This window comes from Panthera uncia, chromosome A2, assembly GCF_023721935.1.
Source record: "Panthera uncia isolate 11264 chromosome A2, Puncia_PCG_1.0, whole genome shotgun sequence".
NCBI classification, from domain to species: Eukaryota; Metazoa; Chordata; class Mammalia; order Carnivora; family Felidae; genus Panthera; species Panthera uncia.
The window spans coordinates 11,992,926-12,014,309 of NC_064816.1; the positions used below are offsets into that span (position 1 = coordinate 11,992,926).

The window sequence follows — 21,384 nt, forward strand, 5'->3', positions numbered from 1 at the left end:
GTGAGACACTGGAGGGGATGGGTCCCAACTCCCAGCCCCTTCTCCACTAGGCAGCCAGGGGGCGATCTGACACTGTAAATCAGCTCCAGCCCCGTTTACCTCGAGCCCAAGAACAAAGGAAAGGAAAGAAAAACAAGTGGTTGACTTATAGACATCACAGCCATGCAGGACAGGTGTCTCCTTCAGTTTGTGGGGAACTTAATAAACCGCAAGAAAAAGGCAGTCTTATCCACAGCCTAATCTCCAGAAGCCTATAGACTCCATTTCCTGGAGCCCTAAAATCACCCTCATCAAGATGTAAGGGGGGGTTTAAGTGCTTGCCACGGTGATGTGGGAAACTAAGGCAAATGAAAAATTAAATTCCCTTACTGCCTGCGGCCCGTTGGCGAGTCCTTGAAACAGGCAGAGTGACCTTCCTCTAGGAGCTCAGCTGCCTCGATGATGACACTTTGCTGGGGGCAAAAGAGAATCTTGACTTAACATTATCCTGACCCCCCAGGATCCTGTGAGTCTCCTTAAACACATAAACATTCCTTTGCAAACCTCCTATATCCTTAGCCCCCAAGTCTATGCTGGCAATCGTACTCCAAGCATATGGCCCCTGATATACATCTGAAGGGTCTCACGACTGAAGTTTTACTAAACAGTAAATAAACGGCGTTTTCCTAACAACACCTAGAATGACTTCCACGTGCTTAAAGAGGGCTCCCAAGATACCACAGGCCTGGCTATTGTCAAGCTGAGGTTGTTTTTTCCTCTAGTAAGGCATTAACATGAAGACAGTAGGGATTCTGTAGAAATGTTTCACTCTGCCTGCCTCTAGTATGTCAATGGGCTGCAGGTTATAAGGAAACTGAATTTTATTTACCATTTCCTTCCTGCCTTTGTTCCCCACCTCGCTATGGAGGGGAGGGTGGTGTTGGGGCTCCAGGAAACGGAGTCTACAGTCTACGGGTTTCTGGAGATTAGGCTGTTGATAAGATTGCCTGTTTCTTGTAATTCACTAAGACATCTGTAAACAGATGTGGACTCCCGCCCTGCAGGACTGAGATCTCTAGCAGTTAACCACCAGGCTTTCTCTTTCTCTTCGCTTTAAGGCAGCCAGGAGTACCTGATCCTTCCTCCTCATCACTAACTCAGGCCCCTTTCGACTGTCTCTGCTCTTCTTGTAATTGTACATTTTAGGTGTTCGATTCCCAGCTGATGAGGGAGCATAAGGCACGCTGACACCCTGCAAACCGCCCCCCCCCCCACAACCCAGGGTGGGACACGGGTGACATTCCTCGGGCACCCCCGGTTGCCCAAGAACAAAGGAATGGGAAAACCTGATGGTGAACTGCTAGAGATCACAGTCCTGCAGGACGGGAGTCCCCATCGGTTTACAGATGTCTTAGTGAATTACAAGAAAAAGGCAATCTTATCAACAGCCTAATCTCCAGAAACCCGTAGACTGTAGACTCCGTTTCCTGGAGCCCCAACACCACCCTCCCCTCCATAGCGAGGTGGGGAACAAAGGCAGGAAGGAAATGGTAAATAAAATTGAGTTTCCTTATAACCTGCAGCCCATTGACAAATACTTGAGGCAAATTCAGAGTGAAACATTTCTCCAGGAACTTCCTACTGTCTTAATGTTAATGCCTTACTAGAGGAAAAACAACCTCAGCCTGACAATAGCAAGGCCTCTGGAATCTTAAGAGTCCTCTTTGGGGGGCCCTGGGGAGCTCAGTCGGTTGGGCAGTCACCTCTTGGTTTCGGCTCAGGTCATGATCTCATAGCTCATGAGTTCAAGCCCCACATGGGGCTCTGCACTGACAGCTCAGAATAACCTGCTTGGGTTTCTGTCTCTCTCTCTCTCCAAATTAAAAAACAAAAAAGCCCTCGTTAGCCTGTGAAAGTCCTTTTAAAGGACTCTTTTTTGCCTTTACCTCCCCCCACTCCATAGTATATAATCAGTCACTCCTCACAACCCCAGTGCGGGCTCTTTCTGCCCGCGGGTCCTGTCCCTGTGCTTTAATGAGATCCCCTTTTTGCACCAAAGACGTCTTCAAGAGTTCTTTCTTGGCCGTTCAGCTCCGACGCTCACCACTCCAAAAACCACATCACCTTCGCCACCGGACTGGGTGAGCTCCTAAAAGCAAAGGCCACGCGCGCCCTTATCACTGTCACTGCGAGGGCCTGGCACACAGTAGTTATGCAGTAAATGTGAAATGTGAGCTGAGTGGAGACTGTGAACTAGAAGCTCAGTGTCCTCCCTTCCCCGTTGCCCCCATTCCACATGAAAGAAACCAGAGCCCAGAGAGGCCCGGTCGCAGGGCAGGGTCACACAGTAGCCGCTGACCACTGGGAGATTCCTGCTGGAGCCGGAACCCCACAGACTTGCAAGACTGACTTTCCAAGGCCCCACTGAGTCACAGCCAGTGAGGGAAAAAAGGGGGGTATCAGGGAGTAAGAATTTCCTGTCCCCTTCTACATCTTTCTAGCCAGACTAAGAATCAAACTGACACAAGACAGAGTAACAAGAGAACATAAAGTTTAATTTCATACATATGGGGAATCCACACAGGGAAATTCCAAAGCCAGGCAAAATCAGGTATTTATGTCATTCTATGCCTTTTTTTTTTTTTTAAGTTTGTTTATTTATTTGAGAGAGAGAGGGAGAGCGGGGAGGTGGACAGAGAGAGAGAGAGAGAGAGAGAGAGAGAGAGAGTTTCCAGCAGGCTCCATGCTGTCAGAACGGAGCCTGACTCTGGGCTCGAACTCACGAACCTGTGAGATTACAATCTGAGCTGGGTTGGACCCTTAACTGACTGAGTTAAGACCCAATCAAGAGTTGGACTTTTAAGTGACTGAGCCACCCTGGTGCCCGGGGTATAGAAGTTACTCTAAACTGAAGAGAGGAGGAGGGTAGGGGTCTGGGACTTCAAAGGGAAGGAACACAAGTCACAGGAAGATGAAAAAGAGTGAACGTTTACTAAACAAATACGTGCTGGGCTGCCGGGGTCCAGCCCCAGCAGGTGCAGGGGTTCCCGAAGGATGAACGGCGTCGGCGAAAATAACAAATGGATGCAGACAACGGCAGCGTGTTAGACTGGCCGCTTTATTGTGGCGAACGTGGCATTATGTTTGTTAGCGATTTCCGTGTAGCGCGCGTTCTCTGTTTCTCGGCGTGACCTAATTCTAGAAACGTCCTTTTGTGCAATCACCCGTTAGGGAGCGTCATGATTATTTTCTTGTAACATTCCCTCCTGCCCTTTGCTTACTGGTTGATTTCTTCATACTGCTTTCGTTATGTATCTACGCTTATCTACGGTCTCTAAAGCATTTGCTTTGCCGTTTTCACGAAAGGTCATCTAGCTCTCGACACTCAAAGGTCATTTAGCTCCTCAAATGGAGCGTTTACAAGGACATGACTTCTTGATTGTTCCTTTGAACCATGGCGGTACAAGGAACAGAAGTATTGGCTTTGGTCTGGGGTGCCGGGAGGGAGCCAAGAGGGCCCCGGGAACCCACGCCTTATACGCTCCCAGAGAGACAACGTATACCTAGGAACTAATGAACCATTCTGTACCTCAACCCATCAGGTCCTTCTATCACCTGGAATGCCTCCTGGGGGCCAAGTGGGCCTAGGGGTTGGAGTAACTTGTATCCACAGATACATTCCTTTGTCGCCGGAGTGGGGATTTCGAACCCATTTGTCCCCCTCCTTGGCTGGGAAGTGTAGGAGGCTATCCTTCCTTTAGGCAGAGGAGTCTTTATTTATTTTTTTTTTTAATTTTTTTTTTTTAACGTTTATTTATTTTTGAGACAGAGAGAGAGAGACAGAGTATGAACGGGGGAGGGGCAGAGAGAGAGGGAGACACAGAATCGGAACCAGGCTCCAGGCTCCGGGCTCCGGGCCATCAGCCCAGAGCCCGACGCGGGGCTCGAACTCACGGACCGCGAGATCGTGACCCGAGCTGAAGTCAGACGCCCAACCGACTGAGCCACCCAGGCGCCCCAGGCAGAGGAGTCTTTATAGGGGGTGGCAAGGGCTGGATGTGGGGCGGTGTAATTTCCCTGCGGAATCTTGTTTCCCCCAATGGTTCTTTTCCGGGGGGGGGGGGGGGGCGAGTCGCGGGCAATTCCCCAACTGACAAATCCCCAGGTACTTTCATTGGTAGAGGGGGCTGCCCTGACCAACGTTAAGGCCAAATTACATAAAAAGCGGGAGTACAAGAAGCTTCACTGTGCGTGGGCCGCCGAGCAGTCCCGATCCGTCCACCGCCCGGGCCCTGCCATCAGGCTGGTTGGATAGCTTGGCTTCCGGCACTGGGCCACTCAGAAACAATGGGACACAGAGGATTTCGGGTCAAAGAGGCCTTGCTCAGTTCTTGTCTACCGCATCCAGTTCGCAGTATGATGTTTTCATCTGTGGTGATAGCTCTCTTCCTGGAGCGGGTCCTCTATTTAAATTCTTTTTAGGCAGTTGCGGGGGTGGGGGGGGGGAGGTGGGGAGGACAGAGCTTTTCCTGAATCTGCTGGGCTTTGATTGCTTTTTATTATTTATTTATTTTTAAAGTCTCTTTATTTCTTTTGAGAGCGAGAGCGCAAGTGGGGGGGCAGAGAGAGAGAGAGAGGGAGAGAGAATCCCAAGCAGGCGCCCGCACTGTCAGCGCAGAGCCCAACGTGGGGCCCGGACTCACGAACCATGAGATCATGGCCCGAGTCGAAGTTGGACGCTTAACTGACTGAGCCCCCCGGGCGCCCCTGATTGCTTTTTACTTTTTATTTTAGTTTCTTTTTTCAAGTAGGCTCTACGCCTGACGTGGGCCTCGAAATCACCCTCGAAATCACGAGCCCGCGGCCAAGAGTCGCGTGCTCTCCTGATGGAGCCAGCCAGGCGCTGCTTGATTGCTTTTTAACTCAAAATAGTCTTCCTGCCAAAGTGGCCCATCTTGACCCCGACAGGGGCATCTTTAGGAGGGAGAGAAATTTATACTCAGACAGGTATAGGGGCTTGGGAGGAGAAATGTTCTGAACAGGTTGAGTCCATCATGTTGGGCAAGCCTGTCCCCCTTTATCAATGAAACGCAGCTCTGGGGGCGGGAGTTGAGGACAGAGGTGGGTGGGCCTGCAGGCCACCCTAGTAGTCATTAAATTTTTGCAAGAGAATGCTGAGCCCATGTGAATGATTAACTAAGCCTTTCTTTGTATATTTATAGATCATGCATTCTTTCCCAGAAAGAACAGAGCGCTTCTGCACCACCCTGGGCACCAAGGACCCAAAACCCTCTAGCACCTCCCCTGCTCCCCTCCCCCCCGCCCCCCCACGGGGCACTAAGGAACCAGGATCCCTTGCACAACCTCTGAGCACCACACTAGCAAGGTCTGTAGCTGGCACCATCGAGATGGCACATAATTAAGAATTGTCACAGTCCCCTGCACTCCCTTAACTGATTAACTGTGTCCTCAATCCCTTTAAAAATCTCTGGGCCGGGCAGAAACCTCGGAGTTGGCTTTTGGACAAGAGTCGGCCTTCTCCCCAGGTGGCCGGCCTCCAGAACGAGACTCATATTCCTTTCCAATCAAAAGTTGTCTCTTGAATGTGAGCCTGTCCGGCGATGGGCTGCGGTAACAGGTGGGGGGAGGCCCCGGGTCCCTCGAGAAGGGTTTGCTTCTGGGCATCGGGAGTTTCGATTGCTCGAGCAGCTGAGAAATCCCGAGCAAATCCAGGGACTTCTCATTTCACACGGGTGAAATGACTTGGTCATCATAAAGCAACCTCCTGAGCCCTCCTGCGAGCTGGGGACACAAGAGATGAGGAAGACCAGAATCTCCGCTTCTAGAGCAGAGGTTCTCACAGGAAGGGAGTCTGCACCCCCACGGGGAACTTGGTAATGCCCGAAGGCAATCTGTGTCGTCGCCGCCCGGGGGTAGGGGCACAGGCATCTGGTGGGTGGAGGCCAGGGGCGTTGTTCAAAATCCCCCAGCATCACAGAGAACAATCCAGCTCAAAAGTCGGCAGTTCTGATAGACACAAAGGTCCTGGCTCCTGTGCCAAGGGCAGGAAGCTGCCTGGACAGCGGTTGGGATTCCAGCAGAACTTGGAGAAAGGGAGGTAACAGAGGAGGAAGGCTTTGTAGAGCCTGCGAGGATCCCAGAAAGCAGATGAAGAGTCTATCGGGACAACAGCTCTCAATGTTGAAGAACCAGAGGGACTCTCTGTAGGAGGGGTTCCCAGAGTGGGGTACTGCAGGATGAATAGGAGTTTGGGGCGGGGGCGAGCCTTGTGACAAAGACCTGGCGTGTGTGTGTCTGCAGATCTAGGTTTGAGTACCAGCCCCGAATTTTCTGTGGGATGGGATTGGAAAGTACAAAAGGATGTCCCCCGTCACAGCCTTGGTTTCCTTACTGGGACACGCCTCGGAAGATCCAGTGAGGAAGTGAGAGTAGATAGGAGAGCAAGAATAGATTGCCCCGCGCACAGCTGGTGAGGGTGTACAGTCCTTTAAGACAGTCCCACTGAGGAGGGCCAGGGAGGCGGTGGGATGCTGCCTGCCCAAACCCAAGGGGTTCCTGGGAACATTCTGGAACAGGGAAGCTTTGGTGTGGATGTCTGTGGGTGTCCACATTTGCCTGCAGGACAGGCCCCAGACGCAGTGGGGTGACACAATGGCACTCCAAGAACTTCAGAGCAATGTCTTTCTCCCCAGAAGGGGTGTTTACTTTTTAAGGAGGTCAAAGACCTCAGAGGACAGTGAGCTTCCAGAAACCGTGACAGCAAGAAGCAGGTCTCCCCATCCCTTGCCCTGCCCAGCGCTGCAAGGGGGAGGGGGCGGGGAGGCCCGAGGGGGAGGCAGCCCTGGGCCAGCTCCCCTGCTTGTCCAACCTCAAGGCTTCTCCGTGTACCTCCAGCTGCTGCCTGGCGCCCCCTTCCCCTGACTCCCTGACTGTGCCACAGCGTGGCCTCTTCAGAACCGGTCAGGTCAGGTCAAGCCTCCAAGGGAAAAGCAGAGCAGGAACGGACCAGTCAAGACTGTGGCCTAAGAGGCATCAGAAGAGGGACTCAGGGTGGACTGAAGGGGAACAAAAGACGCCCCGCCCCTCCCTAAGCCTCACCTCGGGCCCCAGGCCTCCTCCCCACTCAGTGAGCTCTCCCTCCCCCAAACCCCTCTCTGTGCAGGCAGGCCGCCTCCCCAAATCCTGGCTCATCCTGGACTCCCTCCTTTCCATCCCCAGCTTTCTTCTACCCCAGGCCGCCCCCTTCTTACCCGCAGGGACCTCAGGCCAGCAGAGCAACGAAGGCCAGGAGCAGGTGCACAGAGACCACCAAGGGGCTGAGCGCTTCCGAGGAGCTGGCAGACGCGATTTCCTTTTTCTTGCTCGAGGTCTCAGTCCCTTTTCTGGGGGAAGATGTGGGCACGACTCAGGCAACCGCCCGGGACTGATTGCCACCAGCTCTAGCCTCGTCGCCCCTCAGAATCTCCCCTCTCCCCCCGCACCAAGTCAGTGGGGAGGAGAGTGGGCTTGTAGGACCAGAGGGACAGGATGGGATTCAAACTTTGCGTGCAAAGGGGGTCCGGGGTCTCGGGGTAGGACGGGGGTAGGACGGGCGGGTGGAAGGGGCGTGGTCGGGGGGCGTGGCGCCAACCTCAGTCTTTCCACCTCCGCCGAAGCGTTCTGCAGCTTGTGCTTCAACTCCTCAATCTCTCCTAAGGTGGGAGAGAAACGGCGGGGTGGGGTGGGGGGGAACCTGTCAGCACAGTGGCACCGTCCTTCACCCGGCTCCATCCTGGGACCTAAGACCGCCTCCGCCCCGCCCCCATGCCACCCCATCTTGGAAACCTGGGGTCCTCCTTTCACACCCTCCACTGGGTTTTTCTGGCAGCTCCCTAGCGACCCCAACCCTGGGGCCCTCCCTCTCCCCTCTTCTTCAATACTTGACCCATCCCTCCGAATCCACCTCCTTGGAAAGCTTTGTGCTTTCTTACCCCGAAACTCCTCCCTTTTCGAGAGCCACTCCTGGCTCTGGGCCTTCTCCATCTCCAGGGAAGCCAACAGGGTTACCTGGGACAGAGGGGAGGGCTAGCGACTGGGGTTCTGGCCTAGAGGGGGGGCTGCTGACCAGGGCCCCAGACTCCCTCCCCAGGCCCTAGGTTCAGAGGGGTCCAGGTCCAAACCCCTTTCAGATTCACCTCCAATCCTCCCTGCACCCCAGTCTCCCGCCTCCAAGTATGGCCACAACCTCCCATCCTCCCAGGGCCGCTAAGGATGTGATCCTCGAAATAGGGGGTTTGAGGCCCCCAACGTGGGAATTTGGAGGCTCCCTATGCCCAAACCCTAGGAGAAACTCCTAGACCTCTTTTTGCCCAAGATTTAGAGGTCCCCTCTAGCCCAGAACACAGGGGGATTTCTGAGCCCAAGTTAGACGTCAGCGGGAGTTTCAAGGTCCCCCATATAGGGACCCAAATGAAAGTTTCAAAGTCTCTCTCTCATTCAGTGGATGTATAAAGAGCCCCTTCCCATCCCAACCCCTAGATGGGATCTCTGCTATACAGGACTGGTGCCGAGAGGAGTTTCTAGCCCCCCCACAGCAGGCTGGAGGTTTTTGCACATCCTAGCGGGGATACTGACACACCCGATTTGGATGCTCCAAGGAGTTTTAAGGCCCTGCCCCACACCAGCACTGCTGAGAGAATTCAGAGGTCCCCAAAGCCTGATGGGACTCAGGTCCCTATATGAGGGTCCAGGGGCAGTTTCAAGGTCTGTCTTTATCTCCATCTAGACCGGTGGGGACCACCCAAGCACGGGGGCCTCTCCAGGAACTGCAGTAGCTTACCACAGTCTCGTTGCAGGTGGCGGCCTGGACCTCGGTCCTCAGTAAGCCTTCCCGGGCTTGGGTCAGCTGGATCTCCAGGAGGCGGGTGACACCGTGACACTCCTCCTCTGCTAGGAGGCCATCCTTGCAGGCTTTGCTGTTGGCCTTGACAGCACAGATGATCAGGGCCACGGACAGACCCAGCACCGCCAGGATCAGGAAGCCCCCCAGCCACCTCTGCCACACAAGACTCCGACATGGCATCATTGACTCTGAGTAGTCAGTCCTGGGCACAGGCCAATAGTGGTAAAAAGCAGGTGCCTCTAGATCTGCCCCTGAATGAGTGAGTTTGGGCAGGAGTTAGGGGGGTGCTGGGACGTCCTATTGGCTGAGGCTGCCCCCTTATTAACATGACGGCCGTCCTGGCCAATGACAAAGGCTGGAGAGCATCCTTTGACCTGGAGACTCTCGAGTGGGTATTTGCAGGCAGAAGTTTCAGCTTTCAGTTTCTATTTCCCAGGAAAGAGGTGGGTTATTTGTGCTGAATTAAAATCTAGCTTTTCTGGCTTGGTGTCCGCGACTGAGTTCCTGTGGGCGGAGAGCTAGGGCTGCCTGGGGCACCCCATCTCAAGTTCCTGCACCTCCCCTGCAGGTAACTGAGGGTGACAGCAGCAGTTATGGGGCATCTGGTGCACGCCAGCCTGCTGTTCACGTGTACCAGGACCTGAGGAGGCAGAAGCTGCCGTTGATTCAGCCTCAAGCCGGAGAAACTGAGGCTGAGAGGTGTGTGGAAGACTGGGGGCAGGGCCTGGCTCTGACCCAACAGGCTGGATATTGTGTTTAGGGGTCTCCGTGATGACCCAGCCGGGGCTCACTTAGCGTCCCTGGGCCCACCGAGGGGACTATAGGAAGCCATGCAGGGTGTCTGAGGAGGGACTGGAGGCTGGGAAAATGAAAGCCCAAGCCCAGAGAGGCTCTGGATGCCCCCCACCCTCCGACCCCGCCCTCCACGCAGGCCGCAGTTCTCGACTTGGCCACCAGGGGCCGCCACAGCCAACAAATAAAGTCGCCCGGGTCCCTGTCCTGGCTCCAGCAGGAAACAGGCTCCGACTTCTAGATTCTGCCTCTCTATCCCAGGGCGCCAAGTAAACCCTCTGAACCTCCATTTTGTCATCTGTAAAGTGGGGCAATAACAGGAGCGGCCTCGTCAGTAGGGGCCAGTGAGGAGTTTCTAGCAAAGTGCTTCGGTGTCCAGTAGGCGCTCAATGGATGCAGAGCAGGAAGAAAGGTGCATAACACAGAAATGCGGCCATTCTGAGGAAAGACAACCTGGTCCATTTGGGATACGGTGAACCCAAAGTGCCCGGGGAGTGTCGGGGGTCCAGGGAGAGGCCTCAGAAGGGGCCGGACTCAGCAGCCAAAAAACAAAGAATGGGGGGGGGGGGGGATCTTGCTGAAGCGCCTTGAGGAGGGGTCTCCCACCCTGGCCAGGCCCCTACGCGCAAACACGTGACCCTTGGCAAAGCTGACTTTGCCCCGCGCTGGCCTTCAAACTTTGGGGTCGGCTCGGGACCACAACTGCAGGTCAGAGGCCGAGGACGTGGGTGAAGAGCCCTTGTAGGACCTGGGCGAGTGATTTCCTCTCAGCCTCGGTTTCTGCACCTATAAAATGGGTGTGACTGATAATAGAACCTTTTGGTGCGCCCTTAATTTCTGCAGCTGACGCGAGTGCCTTACTCCCCTTGCTCTGGCCCTGGCCCTGGCAAACAGTAAGTTTTTCCCTCTGACATTCCGGGGGAAACGGGCTGCCATTTTTCTGATTTTAGCTTTGTTACTTTTTTTTTTTTTTTAAGGATCATTTTATCTCAGGATAGTTTTGGATTTGCAGGAAAATAGTGAAGACGGTACAAAAATGTTCCATATGCTCCAATTCCAGTTTCTCCTCCTTTTAACATCTTCCAGGTCTATGGCACCTCTGTTATAATGAATGAACCAATACTGATAACTAACGTCTTACATTATTAGTAACTAAAGTCTATACGCTATTCAGATTCCCTCAGTTTTTCTTTTTTCTTTTTTTTTTTTTTTAATTTTTTAACGTTTATTTATTTTTGAGACAGAGAGAGACAGAGCATGAATGGGGGAGGGGCAGAGAGAGAGGGAGACACAGAATCGGAAGCAGGCTCCAGGCTCTGAGCCATCGGCCCAGAGCCCGACGCGGGGCTCGAACTCATGGACTGTGAGATCGCGACCTGAGCTGAAGTCGGACGCTTAACCGACTGAGCCACCCAGGCGCCCCTCCCTCAGTTTTTCTTAATGTCCTCTTTCGGACCCAGGACCCCAGGTTACGTTTAGTCGCCACACCTCCTCAGGCTCTTCTGGGCTGAAAAACAGTTGCGGGCTTTCTTGCTCTTGATGACCTTGACAGTTTTGAGGACTGGTCAGGTGTTTTGTAAGATGCTCCCCAGTTGGGATGTGTCTGGTGTTTTTCCACGGTTGGCCTAGGGGTGACAGTTTGGGGGAGGACCGCAGAGGTGAGGTGTCCTTCTTGGCGCGCTGTGTCCAGGGCACATGCCGTCAGCGTGACTTTTCACTACGATGTTGACCTTGACCACCGGGCTGAGGTGGCATCCGTCAGGTGTCTCCACTGTGAAGTTACTCTCTGCCCCCTTTCGGTGCGGTGCCCTGTGGAAGGAAGTCAGGGTGTGCAGCCCATGCCTAAGCCCACATCCTGGGCAGGAGGGAGAAGCACAAACAGGACTTTTTCTTTTTGTGGTTAATCTTTTCCTTCCTTCCTTCCTTCCTTCCTTCCTTCCTTCCTTCCTCCCTCCCTCCTCCCCCCTTCCCTCTTTTTCTTTTCTTTTTTCTCTTCTCTCCTCTTTTCCTTCCTTCCTTCCTCTCTCTTCCTTCCTCCCTCCCTTTCTTTTCTTTTTCTTTCTTTTTCCTCCCTCCCTCCCCCTCTTCCTTCCTTCCTCCCTCCTTCCCCCTTCCCTCTTTTTTTCTCTTCTCTCCTCTCTTTTCCTTCCTTCCTCCCTTCCTCTTTCCCTTCCTTCTTCTTTCTCTCTTCCTTCCTCCCTCCCTTTCTTTTCTTTTTCTTTCTTTCTTTTTCCTCCCTCCCTCCCCCTTCCTTCCTTCCTCCCTCCCTCCTTCCCTCTTTTTCTTTTTTCTCTTCTCTCCTCTCTTCTTTTCCTTCCTTCCTCCCTCCCTCTTTCCCTTCCTTCCTTCCTCTCTTCCTTCCTCCCTCCCTTTCTTTTTCTTTCTTTTTCCTCCCTCCCTTTCTTTCTTTCTTTCTTTCTTTCTTTCTTCCTCTCTCTCTCTCCTTCCTTCTTTCCTTCCTTCCTCTATACCCAGCATGGAGCCCAACATGGGGCTTAAACTCACCATCCTGAGATTAAGACCTGAGCTGAGATCACGAGTCAGATGCTCAGGGGCACCTGGGTGGATCAGTCGCTTGAGCATCTGACTCTCAGTGTGGCTCAGGTCATGATCTTGCGCTTCCTGGGATCAAGCCCCGCGTCTGAGCTGGTGGCACAGGGCCTGCTTGGGATTCTCTCTCCTTCTCTCTCTGCCCCTCCCCCCCTCTCAAAATAAATAAATAAAAACATTTCATTTAAAAAGAGTTGGATCCTCAACCGACTGAGCCACCCAGATGCCATGTTTTGTGCTCAATCTTGACAGGATAATGTAGGGACACTGAAGAAACAAACTTCTTTTTTTTATTAAAAAAATTTTTTTTAACATTTCTTTATTTTTGAAAGAGAGACAGAGATTGAGTGGGGAAGGGGCAGAGAGAGGGAGACACAGAATCCGAAGCAGGCTCCAGGCCCCGAGCGGTCAGCACAGAGGCCAACGCAGGGCTCGAACCCACGAACTGTGAGATCATCACCTGAGCTGAAGTCTGGCACTTAACCAACTGAGCCGCCCAGGGGCCCCTCAGGTGTTTTATTTCTGTTCATTAAACTACATACGTATTTCGTTGAGCTGACTAAATGCCTTACTTTTGAGGTGTTTTCAGTTGTGCATAGCCCTGGGTGGGTCCTCTCCAGCCTGGTAGGAAGGCGCTGGCCCAAGGGTCCTCACTCAGGGGCGGTTCTGCCCCCAGGGGACATTTGGGTTGTCTGCAGTTTTCTGTTTTTGTTTTTTCTTAAGTTTATTGCTTTATTTTGAAAGAGAGAGCGAGCCAGCACGAGCAGGGGAGGGACAGAGAGAGAATCCCAAGCAGGCTCCACCTGTCAGTGCAGAGCTAGATGCAGGGCTCGAACTCACAAACTGTGAACCGAAATCCAGTTGGATGCTTAACTGGCTGAGCCACCCAGGCGCCCCTGGAGACAGTTTTGCTTGTCACAAACTTCATATTAGGGTTGAGTGGAGGGGCACTACGGGCATCGGGTGGGTGAAGACCAGGGATGCTGGTCAGTGCCCTCCCGCGCCCAGGACGGCCCCGCCGCAGAGAACGACCCCGGAGGAGAAGCCCTGGCCCGGTCCTGGTACAGGTTGGGAGGCCGCTGGGCTCGGCCCGCTTGGCCCTGGGCCAGCTCCTGCACCCGCCGGGCCTGCCTGCTTGTAGGATGGCTGTGACGGCGGCTGTCCCCAGCTGCTCTGAGGACAGGGGCAAGGCGCAAGTGAAAAGGCACTGAGCTCACCGCTCGACTCCTCCCCGCTGCCCTGTCTGTCCGTCCGTGTCATCCTTTGATAAGTTGTGGATCCAGTGTGTTTTTTCCTTAGACCGAATTCCCAGGGATGTGGTTAGTGGGTCCCAGGGGATATGTGTCTCCCTGACTCTCACTTTCCCTAAAGAGGAATCCAGAATTCGGTCTGTTCCTGCCCCTGCAGGGAGTGGATGCTCGTCTCTCCACGTGTCCGACGCGCCTGTGTCCTTCCAGCCACTTCCCGTCCCTGGCTATCAGGCCTTCCTCTGCCACAGGGCAGGCCGGCTCCGAGGTGGCCCCCACCCGCTGCGGCCACTGCCCTGGGTCCACGGTTCAGTCAGCACCAGCTTCTCAGTCCCGGCCTCTCACCTGGCCCCAGGGCTGAATGTTGGCATTCAAAGCACGTTTCACACTGGGGAAGGTCACGGAGAAGATGTGCGGGTTGGTTGACCAATGAGCCGGACCCAGGCACTTGGAGGCTTCTCGCCCCCTCCCCTATCCCTGGCATGTACCTTCTGCCCATTTCTCCCACATTAGGAACCACCTCAAGGACACAACCTTGAGAGAGAGCAAGGTGTTGTTGAGCCCATCCATCTGTATCCGTGTTGAGGTCTCTTGTAGAAACCCTTAAGATTCTGGTGGGCGGGCGAAGAGAGTTACCCACCCCGCTGCCTCCCCAGACAAGCCTCATGAGGGAGTTTCCCTCCTTATTTAACCTGCTTCCTACGATCTGGAGCTGCCTGCCTCTTTCTTCGGTCCCTCCCTGCCCTCCGGGTCTGGGGCCCGTTTCAGATCTCACCCGGGCAGCTCCCCAGCTCCGGAGGTGGGGAGACAACAGCTAGAAGGCGGCCAGGAGACCAGAACAATGGGCCTTGGGACAGAGGCACCTGCAGGGACAAGCCGGAGTTGGCCATCGACCCGTTTGGGATGGGGGGGGGGGGCATGGCTCGTATGTCAGATGCTTGTGGACTGTCATGTGAGTATGGGGACGCCCTGAAAATGCTGGCTGGTGTGACCGGCACGCCGCGCGGTGGCGGAGAAAGGAAGCGCGGTGGGCTGGGCTCCACTGCGGCTGTGCGCGCCGGCCCCCTGAGTCACAAGGTTGGAAGGACAGCTGAGGTTAAAGAATGTGCAGCGACTGCCGGCTTAGGGGCTGGCAGACGGGGTGGGACGGCAGGATACTTAAGTTGGAAGCCTTAGCACGCCGTTTTGCGTCGCTGGGAGGGTGCAGGCAGCGTGTCGGGGACCCTGAACACCAAGGAAAGCAACGAGGGCCCCAGCCAGTGGGGCAGCTCCCCAATTCCGGAAATGTACATGATAAGCGGATATACTCCGGGGGCGCCTGGGTGGCTCAGTCTGTTAAGTTTCCGACTCGTGGTTTGAGGCCCAGGTCATGGCCTCACGGTTTGAGTTTGAGGCCCCCGAGGGCTCTGCGCAGACAGTGCGGAACCTACTTGGGATTCTCTCTCTTACCCTCTCTCTGCCCCTCCCCTGCTCTCTCACTCTCAAAAAAAAATAAACATTACAAAAAAAAAAAAAAAAAAGGAGCGAATATACCCCCACTGGGCCTGTTTATAGGTATAGCTGCCAAGTTCCAGCAAAAGGCCAGGGAAAGTCTCCAGGCATGGGTGGTGCCCCTATGAGATCCGGGGGGCGATGGCATTTCTCTTACTGGGCAGGACGCAGAGAAAACGAGCAGCACCGCCAGCACACTCCCTGCCCTCTGGCAGCACTTGGGTGATGCCCAGGGAACTCAGGTACTCACTCCCTTCTAGATTAGATTATTCTAGCCTGCAGGGAGGCTCGGCCAAATGAGGGGGGCCTCCCTGGGCACGGGGCCCTGGAAATCTGTAGGAGAGGTACAGCAAATGCTTAGGAAGTTGGGAAGGAGACAGGACATTTATACCCCCCTCTCTGAAGGCCCTGATCGGGCCACAGTCACCGCAGGAATGAAAGCTAAAATTTTCCGGTCCCCTTCCAGAACCTACCATGGGACAGTGATACCCATGCTGAGCCTAGCTGTAGGCCAAGATAAAGTTTTTAAGTTTACTTACTTATTTTGAGGGAGGGAGAGAGAGGCAGAGAGAGAGAGAGAGAGACTCCCAAGCAGGCTCCGAGTTATTAGCACAGGACCTCGATCTCATGAACTGTGAGATCACGACCCGACCTGAGCTCAAGAGTTGTATGCTTAACCCTCTGAGCCACCCAGGTGCGCTGTGGGACAAGACATTTATGACACCGGGCCAATCCATTGCTGATCTGGGGAAACTGACAAATCCCGAGAATGGGTAGAGGGTGTGGGAAAGACCCAAGACAGAGAGGGAGACCAAGAAGCCAAAAGACTATTCCAATTGATGGCAGAGGGTCCAATAAAGGTAACCTGGAAGCAAACTGCTGTCAGGACCCCACCTGGAAAGACGGGGCCTGTGGAAAGCCTTCAACCCTGAACAACGGTTCGGATCTGCCCAGCCTGACCCTCCCATCCCTGATGCCCCTCGCTGCTCCAGCAGAGGCCTCGGGGATACAGGCCTAGTCAGGGCGGGTTGCCTCCCACAGCCTGGCCACGGGATGCAGGCCAAGAGTACCTCTAGGTGAGGGTTGTGGGGGCACTTGGGGGCCCCATAGTGAGCTCATTCTTTACTGGTCACCCAGAAAGAAACAGAAGTTGACATCTCTGGTGGGTACTGGAGCTGGAGGTGCTCTAACACGTGGTGACCCTCAGGTGTTTTCCAGCTCCTTCAGTGCCATCGATGGTTACAGAGGGCAAACAGTTACGGCCAGGAAGATCTCTTTGACCCTGCAGATTGAGAGTTCTCCCCCGTGAGAATGCGAGGTTTTTATTTCTCCAGTACCAGAGAACATCCTGGGCACGGACAGCCTACAAGGTCAAAGTCTGCGAACCTCTAACAGTGAAGTGTGCCTCTGGGTTAGAGTTACCAAACCAGCGCCGAGGGGAAGTACCAACTGGGAACCAGTAAGCCAGCCACCCCCAGGAAAGAGTGATGCTGTGAAACGATCAGTTGCCTGAGGGGCTGTCCAAGAACTTCACCAAGTTGGTATGGTGCCCCTTGCCCCCAGCGCCTTCTATTTCGATTCCTACTGGTCCAGTACGGCTGGTAGAAAAAACAGATGCTCATGGCAGACGGCTGAGAACTGAACAAGGCGTTGTCCCCCGACATTGCCACCATCTTAGACAGCTCGGCCGTGACTCACCAAATGCCTTTCCCAGTGTACCTCTGGCCACTAGACGTGAAGTCAATTTGCCTTCACGTGGGAGGGACGACAGCGGACCTTGCAGCTGCTTCCCAGGGCTGTCTGCCAGCCCCGCCACCTGTCACAGGATGGTAACCCAAGATCGGTAGTCCCCGATCTCTCTCCTCACATCAGAAAACGGGCCCGTGACACTGATGACAGGATGTTGACATGTAAAGACCTGCCTCTGCTGCAGAACCCTCTACAGACTTTCCTGGAACCATCCGTGAGTGGGAGGATGGGTGGTGAACCTACAGGAAACTCGAGGCCCAGGCACCGCCATGAAGTTTTTGGGAGTCACTTGGTTGGGTAAGATGCACATTGTCCCAGAAGCTGTTATTGACATGTTGCGAGCCGGTCCAGCTCCTAAGGTGGAAGAGGGGCAGGACTTTGGAGGGGTTAGGAGGACCTTTATTCCCTCTCTGGCATCGTTTTCCTCCGTCCCTTATACCGCCTGGTAAAGAGAGGGCCCATGTGGGACTGGGGATCCGGGCAAAAGCGGCCTTGGAGAAGGCAAAGCTACTCATGAAGCCAACGAAGGCTCTGGGCAGCTCCCAAGCAAGGCTACTGTCTGAGTTAGACGTGCCTGTGACTCCACAGAGTCTGGGTTGGGTGCTGTGCCAGAGACGACAGAAGGAGAGAATGCCCTAGGACTTTGGTCTCGGCCGTGGAAGGGGCAGAAATCCGATATGCCCCAAAGAGCAACAGCTCCCAGGTGTATACACTGTGCTCCTTCGCGTTGAACCTCTCACGAAGGGACAGCGTGTCGTGGGAGGAACTTCCCTGCCTGTCAAGGGGCAGGTTGAGAATAGGGCCCACAGACTCACCTCTGTCCTGGCTCAAACTCCCACTTCGACTAAGGGAAGCCGACTGACAGTGCTGGAGCACCCTATCTACCAGCCCACCAGAAAGAGGGTGCCTCTAGGCCCTGTAGAGGACCTACATCTTCCAAGTGCCCCCACCCCTGGTCCCGTGGTGGCCCCAAGGCCCGTAAGGAGAGTGGCACATTTCTGCTGATGCCTGGTATACAGATGGGTCTAGTCTAGTCGGGGCAACCTACCCACGGGAGCTGCAGCCACTATTCAGCTCAACACTGCCACCATCTGGGTGGAAACGGGAACAAACCACAGCAGCCAGTGGGCTGACCTCGGAGCCGTTTGGCTGGTGATCACACAGGAGCCCAGGCCGTTAACCCTTCTGCGCTGATAGTTGGGCTCTTTTATTTATTTTTCTTTTTTTTTTTTTAATGTTTATTTATTTATTTTGAGAGAGAGAGAGAGCACGAGCGAGGGAATCCCAAGCAGGCTCCACGCCGTCAGCACAAAGCGCGATGCGGGGCTCGAACTCACAAACCGTGAGATCATGACCGGAGCCAAAATCAAGAGTCGGATCTTAACCGACGGAGCCACCCAGGTACCCCGATAGTTGGGGCTGTTTTAAAAGGATGAACCCTGGACAACAGAAAGCTGAGAGGTGGATGATCATGAGTAAGCCTTTGCGGGGCCAGGGTGTGTGGAAAGACGTTTGGGTTCACCTGCAGGAGCCTGAGGCACCCTCACTGTCTCCCACATCCGGGCTTGTAAGGCGCTGAATCCCCCCTGGCATTCAAGGAAGCTGATGCCCTAGCCCAGGTATGAGCCCTGGCAACCGGCCCTTCGGTAGATAAAGCAGATTGGCTGCAGGGGAAGAGTGGCCACGGCAGCACTTGGGTGGGATGCTGTATTGCCAAGGATACCAGATTGCTCCTGAGAACCAGTGACTTGCTTAATGCAGTAATATCATAAAATTTTTAAAGTGTTTATTTATTTTTGAGACAGAGAGAAACAGAGCATGAGCGGAGGAGGGGTAGAGAGAGGGAGACACAGAATCCGAGACAGACTCCAGGCTCTGAGCTGTCAGCATGGAGCCTGATGCGGGGCTCGAACTCACGAGCTGTGAGATCATGACCTGAGCCGAAGTCGAATACCCCACCGAGGCGCTGAGCCACCCAGGCGCCTCTAATGCAGTAATATCATGCCCTGTGTGTTCTAAACAATGCCCAAGGCAACTGACAAAAAAGTCTGGGGCCATCCATCAGAGTTCTCAACCGGTAAGGGACAGGCAAGTTGATTACATTGGCCCTTTCCCTCTGAGGGAGGGTTCTAACTATGGCTTGGGTGGTGTGGTCATTGTGTCTGCTCTGACTCAAGCTTTCCCTTGTCACCACGCAAACCAGGCTGCCACCATTAGGGGATTAGAGAACACTGAGTATGATGTGTGGATACCCTCACCAAACAGACAAGTTGCTGGGGTCGCATTTTAAGAGTCATGATGTGTGAGACTGAGCAAAAGAACATTACAGCGGATGGAGGTTCCGCCTCCTGTGTAACCCACAAGCAGCAGGATTGGTAAAAAGAAGAATGGAATATTAAAGCAGCAGATGAAATTACCAACAGGTCAAACCACCTTGGCCAGGTGGCCAAAGTACCGTCCCAGGCTTAATGGATTGGGATGAACAACCAATTGCCCCATATGCCAGACTGGGGACCCCTGTCAAAGCACCCAATATCGTAAAGGTGTGGGAGTCTCAGGGGAGAGCTATCGCCCTGACTCTCCCTGTACATCAACGTGCTGGGCTGAGGAGGACACCGAGTCCCACCACCCCCGGGGAGAGGCATTTATCTACGAGATGTGTGATGGGACATCCAGCCAGGGTTGGAGAGTTATTTCACACCCTGGGTCGGGGGGAGCTGCCCAGTCCCCACTGGGAAAGGGGAGAAGACGGGGACCCTGGTCTAGCACATCCTGCCCCCCGTCCATCTCCCCACGCCTGACAGTGCTGCCTCCCCCGGCCAACCTGCATGGTGTGCACAACCTGATCAACTTCCTGAAGCCACAGTCACATATTTAAAAAAAATATTTTTTTTTTATTTTGAGAGAGAGGGAGCGAGAGCAAGCTGGGGAGGGGCAGAGAGAGAGAGAGAGGGAGAGAGGGAGAGAGGGAGAATCCCAAGCAGGCTCCGCGCTGTCAGCCCGATGCAGGGGCTCCATTCCACAAACCCATGAGATCAGGACCGCAGCCGAAATCAAGAGTTGGGACGCTTAACGGCGCCCAGGCGCCCCCTAGCTGCAGTCACGTTAACGAGAAGGGTTCCCCATACAAGTTTCTACGAAGTATCTGTCTTTTTGACCTTAGACTTCTACTGCTCCCGTGGTGTCCGCTCACGGGATAGGCACCTGATGGAAATACCTTTCTACAGAGGGCCCACTTGCGTGCCTGGCAAAGGAATACAGTCCAAACGGTTGGGGATGCAGGCGGCTGCCCTTTAGCTTGTCAGGATTGTCGTGGTGTACCCAGCCCGTGATGTGCCCCCCCCCTCCACTACTCCAGGGAGGGGATTGGAAGGCATTAGAGCAGTACATTAAGGGAGCACAAACGAGGACAGGTGCTCATAATTCAGCGGATCTTACCAGCACTGATCCAGAAACCCGACTGGTTACTGACACTATCAATAACACCGGGCACGGGCGTTCTTCTTCTGTCAAGTCAGTCAGACAGGCAGCCCATCACACCGCCGACCGGAAGGGTCCCCAAAACACCACTCTCAGAGCCATTAGGTGGTTTCGCTCAGATGTGGGATGGCCCCGTGTGGCTTCAACGTGGCTTACCCTGGGTTAGAGACAGTGGAGCACTCGTGGGCTCGGGAACAGAAAAACACCACTCTGAACAGAATCAAACCAAGTGTAGCAGACACCTGGGATGGAGTCATTCTGTCACTCTGAAGGATCGCGACTGGTTTGGCACTGTTATGCCACCCAGGTATCGACCGGGTAATTCCAGATGGGACCCAGGGGGTGTGCGGCACAGATCTTTGGCTCGGCTTCCTCCTGGGTGGTGGGGCCGCTACCCCCTGGGTTTTCCCCAAACTCTGACCCACAGTAACCAAAGTTATCAACCTCTCTCTCCGTAAGGCCAGAAGGGCACGTTGTTTTCCACTGGTATGACCCCTCGGCTGCCATGTTTGTTCCCTCCACTGGCCTGAAGGAAGTTCTAGCAGGCATAGAAGCCCTTACTAAGTTTACCCGACAAAGCCTGTCCTATTGAACACTGAAATGTCTCTAATGAGAAAATCTGTCCTCCAGATTAGAATGGTCTTGGGTATGACTGCCTTGCAAAGAGGCACCTGTGCCATTATCCGAGCAGAATGTTGTGTGTTCATATCTGATGAGTCTATCAATGTATATCATCTTTGTTAAAGCAGATGAAGACACACAAGTGAATGCCCTGAATGATCCCACCCCCATCCTAAGGGACTTAATAAATCTGTGGTTTGGGGAAGTGTAGGACTGTAAGAGTTGGTCATGAGGGGTGGAGGGTTAGAGGAGGTCACCAAGAGGATGTGATTGCCAGTTGACCCTTGAGGTGGAACCAGGCAATCAGAGGCTCCTAACCCCCTCCCCTGTCCTTGGAATGTATGTTCTGCTCACCATTCCCACAGTGAGAGCTATTTTCAAGGATCTGCCTTGAGAGAGTAAGGTGTTGTTGAGCCTTTCCGGACACTGTATGTGACTGAACCCAGTTAAGGCCTTTATATGAACTTTTAAGATTCTGGGGTGGGGTGGGGGGCGGTAAGGAGACCTACTTGTCTTGCAGCCACTGAAGACTAGCCTCCTGTGTAAATCCCCTCCTTATTAAGGGACTACCAC

General features: G+C 54.0%; 1 protein-coding gene across 2 annotated transcripts; it reads right to left on the minus strand.

The window, feature by feature from the left end:
* Positions 1–6,674: 6,674 nt before the first annotated feature.
* BST2 (bone marrow stromal cell antigen 2) lies at positions 6,675–9,785 on the minus strand. 2 transcript variants are annotated; one of them, XM_049640189.1, is made up of 5 exons: positions 8,819–9,780; positions 7,971–8,046; positions 7,631–7,691; positions 7,251–7,382; positions 6,675–7,022 (listed from the first exon to the last, which is right to left on the minus strand). In XM_049640189.1, the coding sequence occupies exons 1-4, from the start codon at positions 9,062–9,064 to the stop codon at positions 7,262–7,264; spliced, it is 504 nt and encodes a 167-aa protein (XP_049496146.1). In that variant the 5' UTR covers positions 9,065–9,780; the 3' UTR covers positions 6,675–7,022; positions 7,251–7,261. The 2 variants fall into 2 exon arrangements, with proteins under 2 accessions (XP_049496146.1, XP_049496147.1); XM_049640190.1 differs by lacking the exon at positions 7,971–8,046 and having other exon boundaries at positions 8,819–9,785.
* Positions 9,786–21,384: the final 11,599 nt, after the last annotated feature.